The 22,988-nt window shown below is 42.0% G+C and overlaps 1 protein-coding gene across 1 annotated transcript in view; it reads left to right on the top strand.

Moving 5' to 3' along the window:
• Positions 1-254: 254 nt before the first annotated feature.
• Positions 255-22,988, top strand: part of LOC129677375 (DNA repair protein REV1-like) — a 32,300-nt gene continuing 9,566 nt past the window's right edge. Inside the window, exons 1-3 of the mRNA XM_055608029.1 lie at positions 255-749; positions 17,775-17,838; positions 18,582-18,708. Of these exons, the coding sequence (XP_055464004.1) occupies positions 17,785-17,838; positions 18,582-18,708 (181 nt within the window). The 5' untranslated portion in view covers positions 255-749; positions 17,775-17,784. The remainder of the gene's footprint in view (positions 750-17,774; positions 17,839-18,581; positions 18,709-22,988) is intronic.

Genomic DNA, 22,988 nt, shown 5'->3' with positions numbered 1-22,988 from the left:
GCCCGCGGCCCTCCGCCTCCCGAGCCGGCGCCCGCCCGCCCGGCCATTCATTGACTGGCTCCGGCGCGGGCGGAACGCGGCCGGGGAGCCCGGGCCTCGTCCTCTCGCTTGCGCTCGGGCATCCCGGAGGCCGAGGTCTCCTCCTCCCCCTCCTGCTCGTCGCTGGCCTGTCCCCTGCAGATGCGGGACACCTGTCCCCGAGTGTCCTTACGGGGGCCGCCCCACGCTCGCGGCGCTGCTGAGACCGCCGTGGCGGTCCGAGGACGGGGCTCTTCCCTCCCGTCCCCGCTCTGCGGAGCCCGACCTGCCTGTAGTTGCGGTCCTTAATTGTGTCAAAAGCACTACAGGTGATCCACGTCGAATTTGGGCCAGGCGTGCAGTAGAAAGGGCATGGGGAGAAGGGAGACGCATCATAAAAGGGGTTGTACCTGCTCAGGACTGTGAACAACTCTTAAAATTATGTGTCTGGGCTCTGGCTCCTCTAGTCCCCGCGAATGTCAGTTCCCCCTGTACGGGGAGGGAGACATACATCTTGCTCCTGTGCAGTGCGCGCTAGCTCAGTTTACCGCTCCCTCCGTTGGCCTTTCCAAACAGGCGTCTGCTTTTCCGCACCGACAGGGCTCTGCCCAGGCAAATGCTGCTAGGATACCCTCCCGCTGCCGCCTGTGCTGGACACTTGGAAGCTCACCTGAACCTCTCCACCTGGGAATGCGGTCTACAAGAGTACACCCCTGCCCTGCTTAGCCTAGGTACTGGCCATTTTCCTTGAATTACTGTTTTCTTGTTTGTGTCTTGTAGTTCTCAGTTTGAGGTCAGTCTGTACCGTATTCATGTATCTTGTCATGAAACTTTACTCCTTTTTATGGTAAATAATCCGTATTTGTTAATTTGTTAAAATGGGAAAGTCACTTTTAAGATTAATTTCTACATGGTCTCAGGTAGAAAAATAAAAAATTTCAAAGTTAATGTGCTTAAGTATGTAACCCCATTTCCTTAACCCCAACCAAAAACTAAGATTCTAAATAGGAAAAACAAAACTGTTCTCAACAACCAGTTGATGAGTTCCAATACATACACCTATATTTAACAGTCAGATATCTGAAAGATCAAAGCATTTAAATACAGGTTTGAATTTTGTCCCCGCCAGTTGTCTGACCTTGGACAAGCTTCTCGTTCATAGTTGGGAGACATTTTCCATCTTGGGTAGCCTACTAATAAATTAGTTCTTGAGTGTTTTCTGTGGTAAACTTGGAACAGTGAACTGAATAGGGCCTGGTGCGCTAGAGAGAGGAAGCCTGAAAAAACTAGCCCCAGGAGACCTTAGGTACTTTGCTTACAAGTGAGCAGATCCGGAAGTTTTGCTCTGATTCTCTGCTTCCTTAGAATGTAAGGGATTGTAAATCGTGGGGTAAACCAGGCTCTGTGGCACACACTATTAATTCCAGCACTAGGTAGGCAGAGGCAGGTGGATCTCTTGGGAGTTTGAAGCCAGCCAGATCTACATAGTGAGGTCCAGGCCAGTTAGGGTCTGCATAGTCTTAAACAAAAATCAAAATAAAATCACAGGGTAAGTTAAACAGAATATTGAAAAACAAACAAAGAAAAGACTTACTTTATACTTTTCTTTCTTGTAATAACTGAGCTAACTGAAATGTTAATGTGGTGACTAATGGGTATTTAAAACAGCTTAATTTTCTCTGACCGCAACTTGAGAGTATGAGAAGAGTGATAAATCACATCAGTTTGGAGACAAGTTGCGGGTTCTTTTAGTATCTCATCTACTTGTAAACCACACACAAATTCAAGTCTAGAGTTCTAGGTTGTTGGATTGCTGCCTTCACTGGTGTCCTTATTTCTCTTGCTGTTCCTTACAAAACATCAGAAGGATCTTTTGAAAAACAAACAAAAAACCTTGGGTTGACCTTTTCTTGCTTAAACTCCAAAAGTTCTGGGTTACAAAGAGAATTGAGTCTAATCCCTTCCCCTCTCCATCAGGGCAGCTGCCAACTTCACCTTAGCCCATGAGTCTTCAGCATTTGGCTTTAGGATAGCAGCCAGGTGGTCAGGCTGGGCGCCCTTCCTGGTGGTGGCAGCTGTTCTCAGCTTCTGTTGCTGCTCTTCTCTTGAGGGGACTTCTGCTTCCTAAAGCAGAAGCAGCTCGCTCTCTTCCTGTTGTTGACTATTTTGTTTGCTTTTAAATGAAATTTACATTTTATTTTTGATTTTGCTCTTTTTCTCCTTATTATCAGATACACTTTTCACTTAATTATTCCCATTAGACTTGTTGGCTCTCTCTTCGTAACTACAGGGTAGAGCTCTTATTAGACTTATTTGTAATTTTATCCCTACCTGTGCCTGGTACCTAGTAGACTTGTAGCAACAAATGTTAACTAAATGAATGCTGCAGTTAATTCGAACTTTTGGCAACTTGAGTCAGGGCCTGCCTGCTGCCGTTCACTGACGGCGTGACTGCACGGCTAGTGACTTCGGGGCCTCATTTTATTCAGCTGGGCATGATGGCTGTAGTATTGCCTAACTTCAGCATTACAGTAATTAATACGTGTTAAAGTATGTAGGTCTGAGTTTCCAGAGGTCCAAGTCTGAGGTCTTGCAGTTACTCTCCACCTTAGCTTTTGACACACAGTCTCTCCTTGCACCTGGAGCTTGCCATTTGGACTAGGCTGCTTGGCACCTAGGCTCTGCCTGCCTCTTGTCACCCCAAAGCTGGAGTTAGAAAGTGTGCTGCATTGTCCCAGGTTCTCTGTGGATAAGGATCTGAACTTGGGTTCTCGTGCTTGCAAAGCAGGCACTTTGCAGGCTGGCCTCAGACTGGAGATCCGCCTGCCTCTGCCCCCCGAGGGCTCGGATTAAAGCGTGTACACCAACATTGCCTGGCTTTTGGCAACATTTTTTATTGTTGGCATGTGATAAAATTGACTTAGTTTTTATATTTGGTTTTTTTGAATGAAAATTTGTTGGCTGCATAAATTCTTTTTAAATAGTTTCTCTGTATGATGATTGTAAAATTAAACACAAATAAAACTGCTGTGAATGGTGGCCTGTCTGTAGCTTTAATCTGTATGTAAGATTTTTTATTCTTCGATTTTAAGAAGAGGCAGAGTGATGATCCCTGCAGCCTCCAATCAGAGTGGCTTTCATGGGTTTTGCATGAGGCTCTACTGGAAATGTGATGAAAGATTTTGCGGGGTCTTCTTGTTTTTTGACGGGAATCCTTGATCTCGTGGAAGTCTGACTTTGTAGTGTTCAGGAACGGGAAGTGTTTTATCGTCTTTAGTGTGACGTTTTCTGCCATCTTGCACAAAGAGTTTTCCCTACATGTTGTATTTTGAGTCTCCAGTTGAAGCTGAAAGCCACCTAGCAATGTTGTGCACACCTACCTTTGTCTCTCTAGTTTTTAAGCGTTTATGGAAATGAGACCATACATATCTACTGTAACGGTAGATACTTTGGGCTAATGCATCCTGAGTTATTCTTAGAGACTTAAGGCTCTGCCTATGGTGCTTATAACTTTTAAAACTATATGTTTTTACTTTGCGTTTGTCTTTAGCAAAGTGGCTTTTTGTGATTTTGTTTATACTCAGTCTCAACTTTAAGTCACGGGATTCTAAGCCTTGTTCCTTAAACATAAAAAAAAAAAAAAAAGAATATGAGCTACTGCTTGTCTTTTTAGCATTTGTTCCACAATTTAATGATTTGTAAATTATTATGTATGGACTGTGTTACAGGGCCCTTTGCTAAGTGGTCTCACATTTAATATTCAAAAGCACCACAGAGAGTCAGCACATTTATAAAGAAACAGATTTGTAAGTATGGTAGTACTTGCCTGGGCCACATGGTACAAAAGGAACCAGGATTTTTATCTACTCCTCCCCGCCTCATGACCCAAGGTCCTAACTCTTGTAAGCTACATTTTAAACGGACAGAGTTTTTATTTTGTCCTATAATTTGTAAGTTTATGTCCCTCCTAATTACTGGCCGATTTTCATTATTTCTGACTAAGAAGAGGTGGTCTGGTCCTTGGAAGCTGGAGTTACGCATGTTTGCAGGATGCTGGGATTTGGCCTCCAGTTCTCATGATTGCACTGCAAGCTCTTTTAAGCATGGGTCCTTCTCCAACCCCAGAACTGTATTCATAAGGAGTTTAATACACATTTAAAAGGGGGACCTTAGGGGATGGGAAACACACATAGAAGCTAACAGGCATGGGAGGTAGAGAGAGGTATGCAGGTGAGCTTTGTGAACCTACGACAGGAGTGAGTGGGCTTCTCAAGAGAATGTCAGCATTTAAATGTGTTAACTGCTATGTGGGTGATTTGTGGCTTTAAAAGTTACATGGTGCTGAGTAATACATTCTTAGAAAATTGGTGCTGGGAAGTAGTTAAACATTTTGTCTTACAAATTTTGTGCTTTCTTTTTGGCCAAGAAAAGATGATTTGAAAAACCTTTTATTTTTTAATTACATTAATTTATTTTGTGTGCATATGTCTATATGTGTTAGTGTGCATATATAAAGGTCAGAAGACAATTTGTGAGAAGTTGGTCCTCCTACCATGTGGGATCTAGTGATGAAACGTGGATCCTTATGCTTAATGACAAATGCTTTAACCCCCTTTTAAAAAATTAAATTTATGTGTGTGTGCGCACACGCGGTCCTGTGTGTGGAGGTAAGAGGACAGCTGGTAAGAGTCAGGATTTTCCTTCTGCTGTGTAGGTCCCACGTATTGAACTTACTGCGTCAGTCTTGGCTGTAAGAACCCGTGTCTATGGGGCTTTCTTACTGACTCATGAAAAACCGTTTTAAAGGCTGAAGGGCTCTTTTGATTGTGCTTTCGTATGTGGAAGCCACAGGGTAACCATGGGCGTGTTCTTTGGGTGCCATTCCCCGGCTCCTCAGCACATGTGTGTGTCACCAAACCAGTTGTTGTTACTTTACTTGGGTTCTGGTGTTTAGACCAGAGTTTAACATCTGAGTAGCCGGCCACATGGCTTTCCATTTGAGCAGGGGTGGACAAAAAAATGTCAGTTATTGGTGTGAGTGTTGTACTTGACTGCACTTGTGTCTACTATGAAAGTGAACCAGAATGTTGCTTCTTGGCTTCGTTTTTCTTGATCACACTCAAGGTTTAAGAGGAACTTCTTAAAGGTCAGTCATATAGCAATTCTCTAAATCCCATCATTCTCTAATGATGATATAATTCTCTAAACTCCATTGTTCTTACATCTGAGATTACTAAGAATGGACTTAATTTCATTTTTGCCTCTTAGGCACAGTCTGACTTATGTAGCTGAAAGTTTGATTTAGTTTCTTTGGGGACAGAATCTTTTTTCCATTGTACTGAGAATTGAGCTATGAAGCATATTAGGAGGCAGCTGCTCTTCCATCGAGCTGCAGACTAGTAAATCATTAACTGCTTGTGCAACCATGGGGAAAGGCTTTACTTGTGAGTGTCAAGGGCCTTCTGTCCTGTCCTTTCCAAAAGGCCCTGTTTCAGAGTAAATAGCTGTCCCTGTCTTAATGTGTAATCTGAAGGGACTGCCTTCTCGTGAGGACTATAACATTCCAGTAGAATCTATTACAGGGACTGATACTTGTTTCAGTCAAACATTTCTTTACATAGCCTCTGTTGTAAGTTGGGTTTATACTTTCTGAATTTTAAAAAACTCAGTTGTCTGGAAATTTTGATATTTGGAATTTCTTTGAATCAAATTTTTTTAAATCTAGATAATTTATTGCTGCTACTGAATGAAAAAACAGTGAGATTTTTGTGGTTGAGATAGAAGTATTGCTAGTCTATTTGTTAGACTTGTAAAGTGTCCAAAGATTGCTGTTTGGAATTTCAGTGCTTAAGAGGGAGTAATGATAATGTTCAGATTTGAGATAATGGAGGCTGAAGTTCTTCATGACCAATAAAAAAAAAAAAAAATCTTATTTCTAATTGTCACCTAAAAAATCCTATTAAATATCCTGAAACTTTCTCAGAATCTGTTAGGTATAGTAGTACCCATTACATTTTAAGATGCCTGTAATCCCATCCCTTGGGAGGTAGAGGCAGGAGGATCATGATCAAGGTCATCTTCAGCCACCTAGTGAACTCAAGGCCAGGCTTGGCTACATGAGAGCCAGTCTCAAAACCAAACAGACTGCAAAAGAAGCAGCGTGTACTAACTGAATTTAAATTACGCTCTGAGTACCTTGAAGATTGTAGCGTTTTCTTTCTGTATATGAGAAGTCTCAGCATGAAGGCAAGGGAAGAGTGAGAAGTTTTGGCAGCTTAAATTTCCTGCTCTATGTGTTCATTTGCAATTATATTGAATCTAAAGACTAGTGAGAAAAGAGACTTGCAGAAAATAGAACCCGTAGAACCCGTTTTGTGTATCGGCTATACACGTCCTGTGTGTGTGTGTATGTGAAGGCGAGGCCAGTGTTCTGTGTCTGCAGCTGCTCACTACCTTATTTTTTGAGATAGGCGCTCTTATAGAATCTGTTGCTCATCTATCTAGCTAGGGTAGGCTGGCCAGATGTCCAGGGAGCTCCAGAGATCCAGTTCACAGGCCAGGAATTAAGGCGCATGCCACTGTTGCTTGGCTTTTTTTATGTGGGTTCTGGGGACCCCAACTCTGGGTGTCCTTCTTGAAGGACCATCCCTTTGCTACTGAGACATCTCCCGAAACACCAAGTTAAATCATGCTTTTGAACTTTGGCTGCTCCAAGGAATTTATTTTTAGTAGCATATCATTGATACTCACTTTGCCTTGTGAGTTTTAGGGAGACAGTAAATTGTGAAATGCACGAGATGAGCGTTTCTGCCCCCGTCTATGCTGTTTGTGTGGAAACATTTGGACTGCCCTTCACAAAATGAAGTGTTAAGCTTCTTAGGTTGGTACTCAAGGCCTTCTGTTACACTCCTCAGTTGCTTCAGTTTATCTAGTACATCTGGCCCTGTGTCCTACTTCCTAGTTAATCCCAGAATGTTGCCCTAAGCATCTCTGCATTTTTTATAGTTTGATGAATTTTTCTCTTTTTGACATCACTGCCTCCTCTCTCCTTCCCTGCTCCTTTCTGCCTTTAAAAGCTCACACATTATCTCATCATTGTTCTCAGCTTATAGCCTATGTTGCTTTGTTGGTTTTCTTTGCCAACCTGAGTCTGATTGCTTCCTCTGTGCATTGATTGCATTCCGTCAGTGCCTCTAATGTTTAGTTTTATGTAGGTCTTTTATCGCTGATAACCTTGCATTATGACTTATACTTCACTTACCCTGAAAACTGCAGGTGACAGTGTTTGAAGGAAGCGAGTAATCTGCTGTGGATTTGGAAGGGAGGAGAGTGGGAGAGCAGACAGCAGAGACTGTCACCTGCAGTGTGTCCTGTGGAGTGTGTCCAGCAGAGCAGCCTGTGGCAGCACTTTCTCTTTCCTTATGCCCCCTTCACGGCTGAGCTCCTGGGCTAGTCTCTGTCAGTACCTCACCTCTGTGTACGCTTCAGATAGCAGCAAAACCAGCCCATCACCAGCACTTTCAGAAAACTGGGGAGTGTTTTAGAAATACCACTTCCCAGTCCTACCCAAACACCCATCGTCTCTGCATTGGAATCCTTTAAGGTGGGATGCAGTGGTCTGTGTTCAGGTTCATAGGCCTGCGATGTGGTTGTGATGCTATGAGAACCACTACTCCAGAGAAAAATCCCCTTCTTGGATATTACTTCTGCTCCTCACCTCTTTTGTCCCTGTTGTCAGACTTGTATGTGTGACCTTTCAAGTTTCGTGATTTCGACGTTTACTGCGGTTTCCTGCAACCTTGGAGTTCCCTACAGATAATTACTTGCCGATTTTTCCACAGGCGTGATAATGGCATTTGACTTCTTTGGGCTCTTTTTGTCTTGCTCTGTTGCCTGCTCATAGGCTTATGCTCGGCTAGATTTCTCCCACAGCACAGGGCAATCTGCCTGGTGGTGGTGCCCCTCACAGTGAGCTGGGCCCACTTATATTAGTGAGGCAGAGAACTGCCCACGGGTTAGCGGAGGCTTTCCTCTTAGGCGATTCTAAGCTGTGCCAGGGTGACAAGGACAAGCAGGTTAGAGATATTCACTGGCATTTCCCATTACAGTGCATCCAGGTAGTTTATTACACATCTCACTGTCTTTTAAAATCCGTGTATGGTTTATCTAAATGTAGAACAAATCACTAATACTAAATGTTTAACTGTTCTAAAGTTTGTTAGGGCACAGGCTGAACTGCTGGAAAAGACTTTGGATCCAGTGCAGACAATATTGAGGCTTTTCTCCTGCCTGTGACAGTCCAGGGTTAGGGAGCTAGTACACAGAAGGCAAGTTCTCAGGCTCTTCAGGGCCACAGGTTCCTCTGTTTGCTTCGAGGTTCTCTAGGGATTACAGAAGACTATGTAGACATTTTGCCTATGCTTTGTTCATATCTTACCGGCCAGGACTTAATCAGACATGTAGTTGTGATCTTAGAGGAACCTAGGAAATATAATTGACTGTATCCCATTAAAGGTGTAGGAAATGTGAAAGGTTGAAAATTAGAAGATAATGCCATTTTCTTTTTTTGCCTAGGCGGCCTTGCTTTTGTCTTTTTGGTTTTTGTTTGTTTTGTTTGTTTTGGGGTGAGGGTGGAGGGGCTGGACCCTCCTCCTCTCTAATGCTGGCTGCAAGTTTGGGCATCATCAGGACCAGTCTCTGGTCCACTAAGTCTCTGCTGAGCCCAGAGACTCTGCACACTCCAGAGAACTGGAGTGTGCACTTGGATTTGTTATAGTGGAAGGGTACAGTTGGAAGGAGATGGTGCGTGAGGCACATAGCACTCCATATGGGGAGCTTTTTTCGTTGTTGCTGGGGGGAGTGTTACAGTGACGCACTGAAGGACACTCGTTGACACTTTATTATCAGGTACACGATTGCTACCATGGTTGGCCAAAGTTACCACAGATCGTTTTCTTAAACTATTTGAAATGCTCAGCTCCTCCCCTCCACACACACACACACAAAGGATGTTTAATAGCAGATTCCAAGGTTATATAGACTGTTTTTCAAAAACTAAATGCTGAAGGCCAGATCTCTTTGGATAAAGTTAGTTTTTAATATGGCCATGTTATAGGCAGGCACAGCTTTTTTTGGAAAGCATGGAAAAGTTTCTTAATATACTTGTTTATTGTCTGAAAAGCTTTTTGTTTTTCTGTATACATTAGAATGGTATAGCTGTTGATGGAGTTTTAAAAATATTTGTATTTTATACGCATGGTGGTTAGTGTTAAGTTCATACCACATGTGTCATTAGTGGATGCCAGAAGAGGGCATCTGAGCCCCGGGCACTGCCGTTAACAGGTGGTGGTGAGCCACCACAAAGGTGCTAGCACACTCATTACCCAAAGCTGTGGAGCCACTGGGCCTTTCTCCAGCCTAGGAAGGTGGTGGTGGTTGTTTTGTTTTGTTTTAATAAATAAATGTATAGGATGATAGTAGGCTGTAGAGTTGGTAAGGTTCAACTCTGTCCATATTGAAGAACTAAGGTTTAGCTGATTGATTGTTGAGTGACTCAGGACCAAGTTGCCTCTGTCTTTATGTCTCTACTTTTCAGGCATAGGGACTAGTTGCAATTAGTCTAGGTAGACCTTGTATTTAGGCCCGGTTTTCTTCGTTAGTGCTATTAAAAATATGACTGCTAATGTGTCTACCACAGATAGATGCTAAGTTCCCTGGTGGAAGAGCATCCACTTAGTGTGTGGTGGGGGGGCCGTATGTGTGGGTGTTAGAAATCACCCTTTGGGGGTCAGTTCTCCCCTCTGCAGCAGTGCTGCTCAGCCTTCCTAGTGGGGCCCTTCAGTACAGGGCCTCGTGTTGTACTGGCCCCAGCCAGTTATTTGTTACTTCAGAACTGTAATTTTGTTATTGTTACTGACCGTAATGCAGATATCTGATATGCAGCCCCTGTGAAAGGGTCATTTGACTATAAAGGGGTCGTGACCCACAGGTTGAGAACCACTGCTCTAAGGCTAGGGGCCTGGGGATGGAGTTAAGGTTATCAAACTTGGCAGGTTCGCTTGCTGAGCCATCTCACTGTTCCTAAGTATCTGTTGTTATTGAATTGTACTAAACTAGATTTATTCAGTATAAGTAGTCTTCTGTAGCAGTTCATGTTAATATTGTTATTTTCTCATTTGAAAATAGGGGAACATTAATTTTTAAGAAAATAAGTATAACTGGGCACAAAAACACATGCCTTTAATTCAGCATTCAGGAAGCAGAGGCAGGTAAACCTGGATTCTAGGCAGCTTGGTCTATCTGCGTGGCAAGTTCCAGGCCAGTGAGACCCTGTTTCTAAAAACGAAAGTATGATTTTATATGACAAAGTAGAAATTCAGTTTGGTCAGTATTCCAGCTTCTCTGTCCTAGAAGGCAATAGTACTTGGCCTGTCTAGTCTGTAGATGTGTTGTGAAGATCAGTTGTATAGAGTTCTTAGGAAAAGGTATGGAAAGAAGATATTACTACTAATTAAGGTGAATTTGAAGAACTTCAATGCTAATAATTTGAGGAGCTCTGAAAGGAAAAAAAACATTGTTTTAGTAAACATGAATTTTTTTTAGAAGGTAAAAACATGGTAATTTGCTTTTCCCTGCTACCTTTTTCTAATTTTTTTTTCAAAATATGCTTTTAATATAAGTAAAATAAAGGAGAAAAGTTTTTGATAAATATAGGACTGAGTATTTTATCAGTATGGCAGGACACAAGTCAGTCAGGGGATGAGTCTAACAAAACACTACCAAGAAACAACAGTTAGGCTCACCGCCAGAGCCTAAAGGCTATGAGCAAGGCCAAAATCCCATTCTTCTTCTTTATTGTTTTGGTCTGGAGAGTGCTTGTAGCCACTTCTATTAAAAAAGTTGTTGCAGCTCTGTGCACACCTTCTGTTGATCACGAGAGTGACTTAGCTGGGTGTGGCACTTGTCTGTGATCCTAGCTGCTTGGGAGGCTGAGGTAGGAGTTAGGAGACCCTGACTTAAAAGCTAAAAGAAGGTATGTCATTTAGAATAAAAATTGTTTTATTGTAGTAGGAAAAAGTTCACAGAAAACTAAAGGAAGGGGAAGAAAATCCATGAATTAAAATACCAGGGAAACAGCCAGTGTGAAAGTGAACTAAAGTGTCCGCTCACTGCTTACATTTTTTCTGAAGGGTGTCCTGCTCACACGCACTCTTCGGAATGCACGCTGTCTTGGTTTAGAATCTCTGAGAGCAAGTGTAGAAATGAAAGCTACTACTTGTACTTTGTGGAACTAGTTCCCAGGCCCTTTCATTTTGTTCTCACTCGGAGCAGGTTGCTGTATGTCCGGTCACAGGAGAACAGCTTAATGTTCATATGCGGGTCAGATCTGCTGTGCTTCATGAGGTACGAAATGGAAGAATGCTGCTCTGTTCTTAAAACTTAGAAATTTGAGAACCATAGCCCGAAACATTGATGGTCTGTATGGTTGAGTCAAAACAAAATCTCAAAAAGTAGCTGTGGTTTTTGTATTTAAACATATTGCAGAACATGATTGATTTGGTGTTAAAACCTCAACCCTTTATGGACAAAACAAGGGTACCTTGGTGCAGGCACTCTCAAAACTCTTCTAGGCCTGTGGGTTTGTACTCCATTTATTTAACCTTTCCTGAAGGCAGTACGTGGTCCTTGTAAGTTGTTGCCTTTGTGTTTGGTTTTCTGTTACCCCCGATTCCAGGAATAAAGTAGTAGAATCTACTGCGCAGATTTCTTGGAAAGGGCCACTCTTTGCCCAGCTTTGTGCTCCCCATCCTCCTATTTGCCATCTCTGATCCTGTAGCATGTTTCTAACTTTCTGCCTTTAAAAAAAGTATTTAAAAATTATGGTAAATTGCTTAAAACATAAAAATGTAACATTTGACAGTCTTTTTTTTTTTTGATTTTGTGTGTAAAGGTGTTTTGCTTGCTTGTATGTCTCTATACCACATTCATGCCTGGTGACCACAAAGGCAAGAAGCAAGCAAAGGATACCCTGGACTGGAGTTGAGGACAGTTGTGAATCACCATGTGCCTGCTGGCAAGGGCGCCCATCACAGTCCTCTGAAAGAGCAGCCGATGCTCAGCCATCTCTTCGGCCCCGACTGTTTGTAAATGGGAAGTTCTGTAACCTCAGTGTAGTGTGCAGCAGCCGTTACCATCATGCCTTGCTAGGTCCCTTTCATCTTGACCTAAGATGGTTCCTGTTATCACCCCCACCCCCAAACAGATAGCATCCTGCACACTGGTTTCTCTTTAACTACTTGAAGTGTCTGGTATGAGTGGGACGATAGAGTATTTATCTTTTTTTCCCCTCCAGCATTTTTGCTTTGCTTTAAAAAAAATATGTACTATCTTTATTAGTTTTGCAAATGGCTGCTTTTGCTTAGCATAATATTTTCATGACACTATTGTAGCATGCATTAAATACCCTAAGTCTAAGTGATATGTGTGTAAATGCCACAATTAGTTTGTTGTCTCACACCACCTTTTAGCTACTCTAAATGCTGCTGCTCTGAATATGGCTGTATAGATAAATGTTTGAGGTTGGGTATATACGCAGAAGCAGGCTTAGAGGTAATATCATTCTGCTGTAAGGATTTGAGTTTCTGCCATGCTCTCTCCCACAGCAGAAGCAGCATCCTACACTCTCAGCCATTGTCTTTTGGGGAGATGAAAGCAAGAGAGTCAGGAGTCCTTGGTTATCTGCGTTACATTGACTCAAAAAAAGCAACGGTTGAGGATGCAGTCTAGTGGTAGAGCACTTGCCTAGGGTACACAAGCCTCTGGATTCAGTTTACCCATTTTTCTTTCTAGAGTTTTGCTCTGTAAGTCAATTTTAAATGTTTGAGTTAATCTTCATATATGCTGCCTTTGCGTGTGGTATCCCATTTCACTAGCACTGTCCATTGAAAAGACTGACTTCTTACGGAGAAGTCGTCGTAATACCATGTCCTTGAGTTCCACTGCACCTTAAGCCATTGACTAGGTCCTCAGTTGAAATGCCTAAGTAGAAAATTGATGGCCAAGTAAAGAGAAAGAAGGTACTGAGTGGAGAGACGGGAGTGGACCCAGCCAAGCTTATGTCATCCTTTCTTGGGGGTGACCACAGGTGGCTGCCTGGATTTGTGTCACATTGTCAGTTAAGTCATATTACTAAAATGTGCACACTCGTCAAATCATTGTATGTTCATTTCAGTCAACAAATACTCTGTTAAGTGAAGGTAAGATCGCAGTTGACACTAGGTGTGACTGTGGTAGTGGCACTGACGAAGTCATTAAAGGCAGCCGCACTCATTTTGGTTATTGGTTGGTTTGAGACAGGGTCTGGCTGCATAGCCAGCTAGCCTCTCTTGGCTCAAAACCCTTTTGCCGTAGCTTCCTGAGTGCTGTGATTACAGGTGTAACTGTACCTGGCTTCCTCTTCCTTTCCCCTCCACACCCATCACCATTACCACTACTAAGTAGTCCAAACTGGCCGTAATCCTTCGGCCTCAACTTCTGAGTGTTAAAATTATAGGTGTGCACCGTCAAGCTTGAGTTTCACTTATTAATAGTCCATATATTTAGGAGTTAGAGATAACAGATTAGTGATGACTATGTATTTGGAAGAATTTTACCAGTGTGTGATAAACTGTTCATAATTTATGGTATTATTAGTAATTCTTTTTTAGTAAATAGCTAAAATACCATTTTTGTATGAAAATGATTGTTTCTGATGAAGATTGCTCCTTTGATAAATGTTAAAATTAAGAATCAAAAGTGGCTAATGCTAGGACCTTGGTTGAGTCAGAAAGAGAGCTGTGAGTTCCAGGCCATCCTGGGCTATAGAGACCCTATCTCAGAAAAACAGGCAAAAAATAAAATGACACTCTAAAAAAAATGCATTTATTTATTTATTTATCTACCTACCTACCTACCTATTTATTTATTTATTTAATTATTTATTATGTATAAAGTGTTCGGTCTGCATGTGCGCCTTCACATCAGAAGAGGGCACCAGATCACACGATAGATGGTTGTGAGCCATCATGTGGGTGCTGGGAATTGAACTCAGGACCTCTGGAAGAGCAGCCAGTCCTCTTAACCGTTGAGCCATCTTTCCAGCCCCCCGTAGATTGACACTTAACAGTAACCACGTTAAGCAGCCAGAATGCACTTTTTTGATGGGGTGTGAGCAGCCTTTTAACATGTACATTTTCATCCAGCATGAGCGGTTACTGGTGTGCCTGGCAAGGACACGTGCTTACATTTCCTGTCCACACAGGTGAAGCCCGCAGGCTCTGGTGTGGGTAGGCTAAGTCAGGAGGTTACTGTCAATATTTCAGATCCCAGCTCCTCCACCATTTTCCTTCCATTTGCGTCACCTGGCTAGCTCTTACTGCATGTTGAGTGGGGCTATATTTGACAGTCATTTGGCTGGTCTTTATTTATTTATTTATTTTTAACCTGAATATTTCCTTGCAGTTTTAGCTTGCAGAACCTTTGGTTGAGGCATTTCTGGCCCCTGTCACATGAAAATAAGAAGAACTAGAAATCTTAAACTTATATTTTTGCTGATTAAGTCCAATCTATCCCAAAGTTTTGTTTTGTTTTTTTAACTTTTGAGAAGACGCTATTCAGACTCTAAAACTCAAAGAAAGAGGCATGCTTATGGTGGGTTTAAAGAGCAAAAGCCTCCTTGCTTGCTATTTTTACCTCCAGTTCTTTTCTCTCCGTCTGTGGCTCCATAAGGGAATTTTCTGAGCGCTAGGCAGTCACGTTTCTTGTCAATAGGTGAAGAGCTGTCAGGCTTAGTGCCCTGAAAGTCACCCTGTATCATAACCAGGTGGCAGCCTTTGAACTGGGCTTTGAGCTTAGCTCTTTCATTGCTGAGTTCTTGCTATTGTGTTGTAGAGGTTGGATGCTTGTTTTAAGTAACATTTTCTATAGTTTTCAAAGGGCTTCTCAGTCCGCTCTGGTTTGATTTTCACTCTGTAAGGTAGCATGCTGTAATAAATAACTTTAAAGTTTTTTGACGACATACCTAAATGCTGGGAATAAGGGCTTTTTACATTTATGAGTTCATCCCTTACCCATTTTTAAACTTAATATCTGACATCATTTCTGTTAATGTAGGATACAGAGAAGTTGTAAGCTGGTTAGTTTTGTGTATTGAGTTCTAGAAACTTTCTCACTTTACCTGAGATTTCAAGTAATTCACTTGGAAAACCCAGTCACGTCAAAACAAGGTGATTTTATTTACAAGTCTGGCTTGATAATTGATGGCTTATCATGCTGGCAATGCAGGCCATTGCTTCTTGGTGAATAGGCATAGGAAAGAGGACACACTGTAATTGAAAAGGTTGCTTGAAACAGGATGAAAACAGCTCATATTTTTTTTGAGAACTGTTCTGTCAGGGTATTTGTATCCTAATCCATTGCCCTCCTCCCTTAAAAGAGAGTCTTAGTTAAATAAACAGACCAGTCTCTTGGAGTGGAGAACCTTTCAGCAGGTACGACTGCAGAGACACTGATAAACTACTTCTTTTTTTTATTATATTTATGGATTAGCAGAAATTTATGCTTTTATATCATGACGTATTATAGTTTATAAAAATAGGGTTGTGCTTAGTATTTTTACTTCCTTATTTAACACAGAATTACCAGCCCTGTAACTGATGAGTAGTTAATCCCCATGTATTGCGTGCTTCTTGTTGCTATCAAATGTGGTCCAATTTTATCTGTACCAGTTTTTAGAGAAATGTTTTTGATAGCTCCATTTGTTAAATTATTAGCACAGAATTTGAATCTGAATTTTGAGAAATGTTCTTTTGTTAAAGAGTCATTTTTATTTAACTTATGTATGTGTACGTGTGTAACACGTGCTTGGTTGTGGGGTGGGGTGTGTGCACGCGTGGCTGTAGGTGCTGGTGGTATCCAGAGAGCGTGTCAGGGCTCCTGGAGCTGGAGTTAGAGGTGGTGAGCTCTGGTTCTCCGCAAGAGCGGTTTGTTCTCTTGGCCCCTGGACCGTCTCTCCAGTCTTGGAAAAAGACTTTCTTGGTTTCTGTTTGTTTTGTTTTTTTGGAAACATGCTCTCACTGTGTAGCCCTGTCTGGCCTGGAACACTCGGCCTACCAATCTATAAAGTTGACATTAAATTATTTCAGAATGTGAAGCAAGATTTTTGTTGGTCTCGGTGAAATACGAATGTGTGTATGTGAATGTGTTGGCTAGTTTTATGTCAACTCTACATCCTTGTCATCAGAAAGGAGGAAACCTCGATTGAGAAAAGGCCTCCATAAGATTGGGTTGTACACAAGCCTGTCTGGCATTTTCTTCATTGGTGATTGATGTAGGAGGGCCCAGCCCACTTTGGGTGAGGCCACCTCTGGTCTGGTGGTACCAGGATGTGTAAGAAAGCTGACTGAGCAAGCCAGTAAGCAGCACCCTTCATGGCCTCTGCATCAGCTCCTGCTTCTGGGTTCCTGCCCTGCTTGAGTTCCTGTCCTAACTTCCTTCAGTGGACACCGAAGTGGAAGCGGAAGCCGAATATACTCTTTCCTCCTCAACTTCCTTCTAGTCTTTAGGATTGGCAGAGTAAGCTGCTTCAGGAGAACACGTGCAGCAGTGGGCTGATTACTACATCATTGAACACCCATGCACCAGCCCAGAACAAACTTAAAGGCAAAATTCTTCCATCCAGAAAACTAATAATTTATTTTCAGTAGTCTTGTCTCACTACTGGGACTGAGCTGGCAGTTTCTGTGTCTTTTAGTCAGGTTTTATGTGTAAATACCTTGTTAATACAAATGTCAGGAAGCGAAAGCAAATCAAAGGGCATTTTAAGAACCAAGAGTATTTGAAACAGTATCTGCTAATGTGTGTGGACAAAATTTCATGTTTTAAGTGTTAAAGATTTTCATAAATCCTACCAAAGCTAATTTGACTTTGATATAGTGTGCACAAGGCTGCATATAATAATCTTTAGTGTAAGCCTATATAATTAGAAAAATACAGTCTTTTTCTTAATTTATAAAAGATAACGCAATGATGACCCAGCCTGTGGCTAGAAGAATTTGACTTTGTAAGGATTCATTTAGTGCCTCTGTTGACCTAAGAATGACTTAACTGTCTTGCTAACCTTTAAGCCTGAATGAAGCTTGAGACCAGCCATCACTTGGTATATGGTACAGTTGATTAAGTGTTGCCGTAAGAATGCCAGATCTGTTGTTATCCAGACAATCCTTCCTCTCTAATGTATTCTTTGATGAACCTCTCAGGGTGGGGCATTTTGTAGACAGATGTGGTTTACTCGGTGTGCACTAGCGGCTCTTGAGCGGCTAATGTGACGCAGATTAAGAGCCGTCCCAGGACAGGCGATGGAGGGGGTGTTTAGGGCTTGTTTAAGTAGTGGCAGCAAGTTAAGTGCGACTGTGTTAGTTGGATTTTGTGATGTGTTACGCGAAGTGACTGTCAAGTGTGGTATTCAGGAGTGCATAGACTCCCCACCCTTCCTGCCCAGTGGAAAAGTGCTTAACGATAGGGAGGACATTCCCTGGACAGATGTCACTCACAAAGCAACGTGAAAATGATGAAGCTTAAAAAAGTTTACTTGCCATTATGTTTTTGTCTTGCGTTAACTGGCTATTTGAATTTTCAAATTTCCCATTTTTCCTTGATTAAAATGTCAATGAAAAGTACCGTGTGGCATGAAATTGACTTATTTTTTTCTCTCCATACAGAAGATCCACCATGAGGCGAGGTGGATGGAGGAAGCGAGCTGAAAATGATGGCTGGGAAAAATGGGTGTGTTTCAGTTAATTAAGATATTTAAATGTCTAGATGGTTTTCATTCTTTTTACTTTATAATGTTTATAATTTGGCTTAAGGGATAACATGGGACTTTACACACCAACTCTTTTGTTTTCACAATGCATTGAAAACCTTAACACTGTTCATAAACTCTAACCCTAACTTTATTTTACTGTCAAGAATTTTGTCCTGAGGACGTAGATATTCTTACAACAATTTAATATATTTTGTTTTATCTTAGCATTGCTAATAATACTGAGAAATAGGAAAAATACGTAAGTATCCAGTAGGTAGGATGTTGTCAGTTAATCGTCTGCATGTAGTGAAACACTGCTGTTACTGCTCAACTTTATGTTAACCTGGAATGATAGTCTGTATAAAGCAGTGGAGTAAATGCGTATTACCTGTGATTCTAATGACTGTTGTGAGACATAGAAAGGCTTGACTTGACCTTCCCAAAATGTTAGTGAAAGGGGTTGCATCCATTTTAATTTTCTTTCTATATCTCTTATTTTCTGAAAAAAATTATAGTGAGCATATACAATATTACTAATCAGTAAAAATAAAGATCTTCTGCAGTTTGGACAAGTGTGCACCACTAGCTGGCCACTGTAGCTGTACTCTAAAGACATAGTAATAAAGCAGGCGGGTCTAATTATTGTACGGTTAAAAGCGGGCTGTGTTCCTACATCTGTGGGGAGCTGCCACTGTGGCTGATGGCCTCTCCTTGATTGTAGGGCGGGTACATGGCTGCCAAGGTCCAGAAGCTGGAAGAGCAGTTTCGCTCAGACGCTGCTAAGCAGAAGGACGGGACGCCGTCAGCAATATTTAGTGGAGTCGCCATCTACGTTAACGGATACACAGGTTGAGTACCTTTAACTTTTTGGTGCCCAATTTTATCATGAACTTTTTAGGATTGAGAATTGTTTTTTTTAGCTTCTGTTAGTTACGTTTTTGTTGCTGTGATAAAATACCGTGACTGAGGCAACTTACGGAAGAAAGAGTTTTTTAGTTTATTATTTAATTTACTTCTATTTTATGTTCGCTGCCATTTTGCCTGTATGTAAGTCACAGTGAGGGCTCAGATCCTTTGGAGCTGGAATTATAGGCAGGTGTGGCTGCCATGTGGGTGCTGGGAGTTGAACCTGGGTCCCTAGAAGAGCAGCTGGTGCTCTAACCACTGAGCTGTCCATCTCTCCAGCCCGGAGTGAGCTTTTTGTTTGCAGTTCCAGAGGGATGAGACCATCATAGCAGGGAGCTTGAGAGCTCATTCTCCACAGCAAACATGAAGCAGGGAGAGGAACTGGAGTTGGTGCTGGCCTGCATGCTCTCAGAACATGTGGTTAGGTATGCCCCTAACTAGGCATACCCTGTAACCTCGCTGCCAGGGTTCAGATAGTTGAGCCTATGGGAGACGTTCTTATGGAAACCTGTACATTCTGATTCCCAGTCTCCAAAGACTCAGTGGCCATTACTATAATGCAACGTGCATTTAATCCAACTTGAAAAGCCGCCATAGTCTTCCACAGTCTCCATAAAAACCCTGTGAATTCTAAAAGCAAATTATTTTCAATATACGATGGCACAGAATATGCATTACCATTCCTAAAAAGAGGAATGGGGGCATAATCAGGAAATAATGGACCAAGCAAGACTGATACACAAAAGGTAAACACTAAATCTTCTATCTCAGCAGTTTCCAAACTGTGGGTTGTGACCCCCTTCAAAGGGGTCACCTAAGACCATCAGAAAACAGATATTTACATTACAATTCAGTTATGAAGTAGCAGTGAAAATGATTTTATGGTTGAGGGTCAGCACAACACGAACTATTAAAGGGACACGGCATTAGGATCTAGCTTCAGATCTGATAGCAGAGGGCCTAGATGGGGCCACCCTCTAGCATTTTGCCTGCAAAGTGTATCTCTCACAGGCAGGTCTCACTCCATGTGAGCGCCTCTACCTGGCAGATGGCTCACAGCTTTGGCACCTCCAATGTCTTAGAGGCTGTATGGAGACCCAGGCTTCGCTTTTAGAGCTTCCTGGCCTCTCAGGCTTCATGCAGGGACTCAGGATTGAGGTTGGCCAGGAGGCCCTTCGGGGTGCATGGTCGGGATTCCCCAGAGAAAGACTCAGATGTACTTTTGTTTTTTTGCTTTGAAAGGGTGTACCATAGTTGAGATCATTCTAGTTGCCAAAGGTCAGAAAAGGGCCATAGTTTTCAGTCTGGGAACAGTATTTAATAATCCTTTTGTTGTGGTTGTCTCTTCTACCAGCTGTAGTGAGTCTAATCTGGAAATTGTAAGTTTTATACAGTTTCAGCTGTGAACTGTATTAAGGCTTAACCTACTCACTCACTCCTTTGTCTAGTGGCTCTGGCTCTGTTCCATCAGTTTTTGTCCTCAACCCTATTGTTTATTATTTATTTTATTTTATTTTTTCTTTATTTTGATATCAAGTAACTTCTTTCTGGGTTTTCATTTACCTGACCTAGATTTTTTTTTTTTTTTTCTTCCTGATCATTTAGCACTTGTCTTTGTTTTTGGGAATTACTCCCAATTTCTTCCTAATTCTGAGTCTTATGGTCATTTTTGTGTATGTTCTCCCCCACAGCAAATAGTATGCAATATATATGTTAGTATTACTGTTTTTTAACCTGCTGTACAGCTGGCTGACACCTCTTTATGGTTGAAGATCTCTGTCATACATCACTTTGCTCAGTTGCCTGGCTGTCTTCATACTGGTTTAGATGAATTTGCAGTGTTCCTCTGGAGCTGGGGCTCTTTAATATTAGCACTCGCTAGACCTTAGTGTAGTTCCCTGTTACAGAGACAAAGCAAGAGCACATTTCCATTACTGTCGTATTGTACTGTTGTCTCTGGTGACTGAGCTTAACTAGTCAGGGAAGTTCGCTGAGTTAAAATATTAAAGTATTAATCAGTCAATATTTGCGTGGCTTGGTGAGGCACGCTAGTTACACGTATAAGTTTGCTGGTGAAGTGTTACCTCAGTGGGCATTGATTCAGCTTACAGAGTTCACCCGTAGAAAATGAAAAAATGTTTTTGCATGTATGTTGGCAAATTTCAATTCCTTAGATTTCAGTCATGTGTACTTTGTAAGGATAAAATTATTTAAAAAACAAAACCCACTTTTTATAATCATTAGAAAGTCCTCAATTCACTAGAGCACCCTTTTCACATGGGAGGAGGTGAAGGAGAAAAAGATTTCAGTGATTACTGTTATGTTGGTGGTCTGGAAGACATTCTGATTCCATTTTCGTGTCACTAAGTTTTATATGGCACATAAAACATTTTTTTGTTAGGATTCACTATTCTATCTTTTACCTTTAACATAGTGATAGTAATTTTTTTCTTGTTAATATTCTACAGTAATTCTGCTGTTATGCGGAATTTCACTGTGATACAAATTGTGATGTAAGCTGGGCACAATGGCATTTGCCTTTAATCCCAGCACTCACATGGGCAGAGGCAGGTGGGTTTCTATGAGTTCGAGGCCAGCCTGGTCTACAAAGTGAGTCCAGGAAAGGGAAGGCTACACAGAGAAACCCTCTCTTGAAGAAAAAAGAAATTGTGATATAAGGTGATGTTATTTTTAGGAAAAAAAAATGCTGAGTAAGTACCTTGTAGTTTTACAAATGAAACAGCAGAGTCTGTGCTGAATTAGCCAATAAAGAGAGTGTTTTAGGGTCAGCAGGTACGAGCACTTGTTGCCCACCCTCCCCGACCACCAAAAAGCTCTCAAGGTGGTGGCTTGTGGCCGGGGTGCAGATGGAGAAAGTCTCCCCTTCCTTGGCAGGGCGGGCCACTGGACCATGGCCCTGAGTATGTGGGCCGCGCAGCATGCGCTTCTTCTCTTTCTTTTGGGGGCCAACGTAGGAGTCCTGGGAGCATGATCAGAAGGTGCATGATGTGAGATTTCCAAGTAATCAATTTTTTAAAAGAAACAAAAATTGAAGAAGGGGAAGAAGCAGCAGCAGCAGCACTTGTTGCCCTTGCAGAAGACTTAAGTTTGATTCCCACATACCTTGGATGGCTCACAGTCAACTGTAACTCCAATCCCAAGGGACCTGACACCCCTCCTGCCTTACAAGCGAACCAGCCACGTGCTTGGTACACGTAAATAGTCACAAAGCAATAAATAACCTTAAAATAGTGTAGTGCTTTCGGGTGGGTGGAGTGCGGCACGCCTGTAATTCCAGCCTGAGCCGGACACTGTCCTCACTACCTCTGCTTCAGGAGACAGTGGGCCGGAGATACCTTCTTGTTGATGGAAGTCAGGGTCCCCAGACTTAGCACTGCTCCAGGTGAAGCTCCCAGTTCAACCAGCTGTACCATGTTCATACTCAGTCCCTTTGACCCAAATTAGTTGAATAACTTGAGCTTAAAAAAATCCTCTTTGCCTTTGCCAGCTTATTTTGGCTCTTTTATGTGTACTTGTGTGTTCATGAAGGTTTATGTACATGTGTGGAGGACAAAGTTGACACTGGGTGTCTTCCTCAACTATGCTCCATCTTATTTTTTTGAGATAGTCTCTCCCTGAATATGAAGCACATGTAAGAAATGACAGAGATCTCAGGAACTGTTTCATCTAGTGGTGGCAGAGAAGAATGTAATCCAGTCAGGACACGGGCGCTGATGTGGTAGAGGCATAGCACATTCCTGACAGTGGCCCTGCGTGTTGCCCATCGTAGCCACGCCTACTTCTCTCTCCCGTAACTCTGGGCAGCCACTGGCTGTTGTCTTCTAGCTTTAGTAGTGTTACACACGCAGGACACACAGCCTTTGTGTTTTCATAATGTTCTTTTTGACTCGGTATAGTTCTTTGGTAATTTGTCAAAATTGTTGAATCCATCAGTAGGTTTTTTTTTATTATATAGTGGTATTTCATGTTATCACTAGGCCACAGTTTATTAACGTTTGGCTACTGAAGAACATCTGAGTAATTTTAGATTTTGTTATAAAGTGTAGAAGTTTTTTCATGAACACAGTACTTAAAATTTTAATTTTTATAAAAATACAACTTTGCTAAGTTGTAATGCTCACAGTTTCTCGCTACCATTATGAATAATCTGGCTTGCATCCTTGCCAGTTAGTCATCCAGCTCAGTAAGGATGCATTGATGT

Source organism: Psammomys obesus, unplaced genomic scaffold (genome assembly GCF_907164565.1).
Source record: "Psammomys obesus unplaced genomic scaffold, mPsaObe1.curated_primary_1811, whole genome shotgun sequence".
In the NCBI taxonomy this organism is placed as follows: Eukaryota; Metazoa; Chordata; class Mammalia; order Rodentia; family Muridae; genus Psammomys; species Psammomys obesus.
This window is presented reverse-complemented; position numbering and strand designations above follow the sequence as displayed.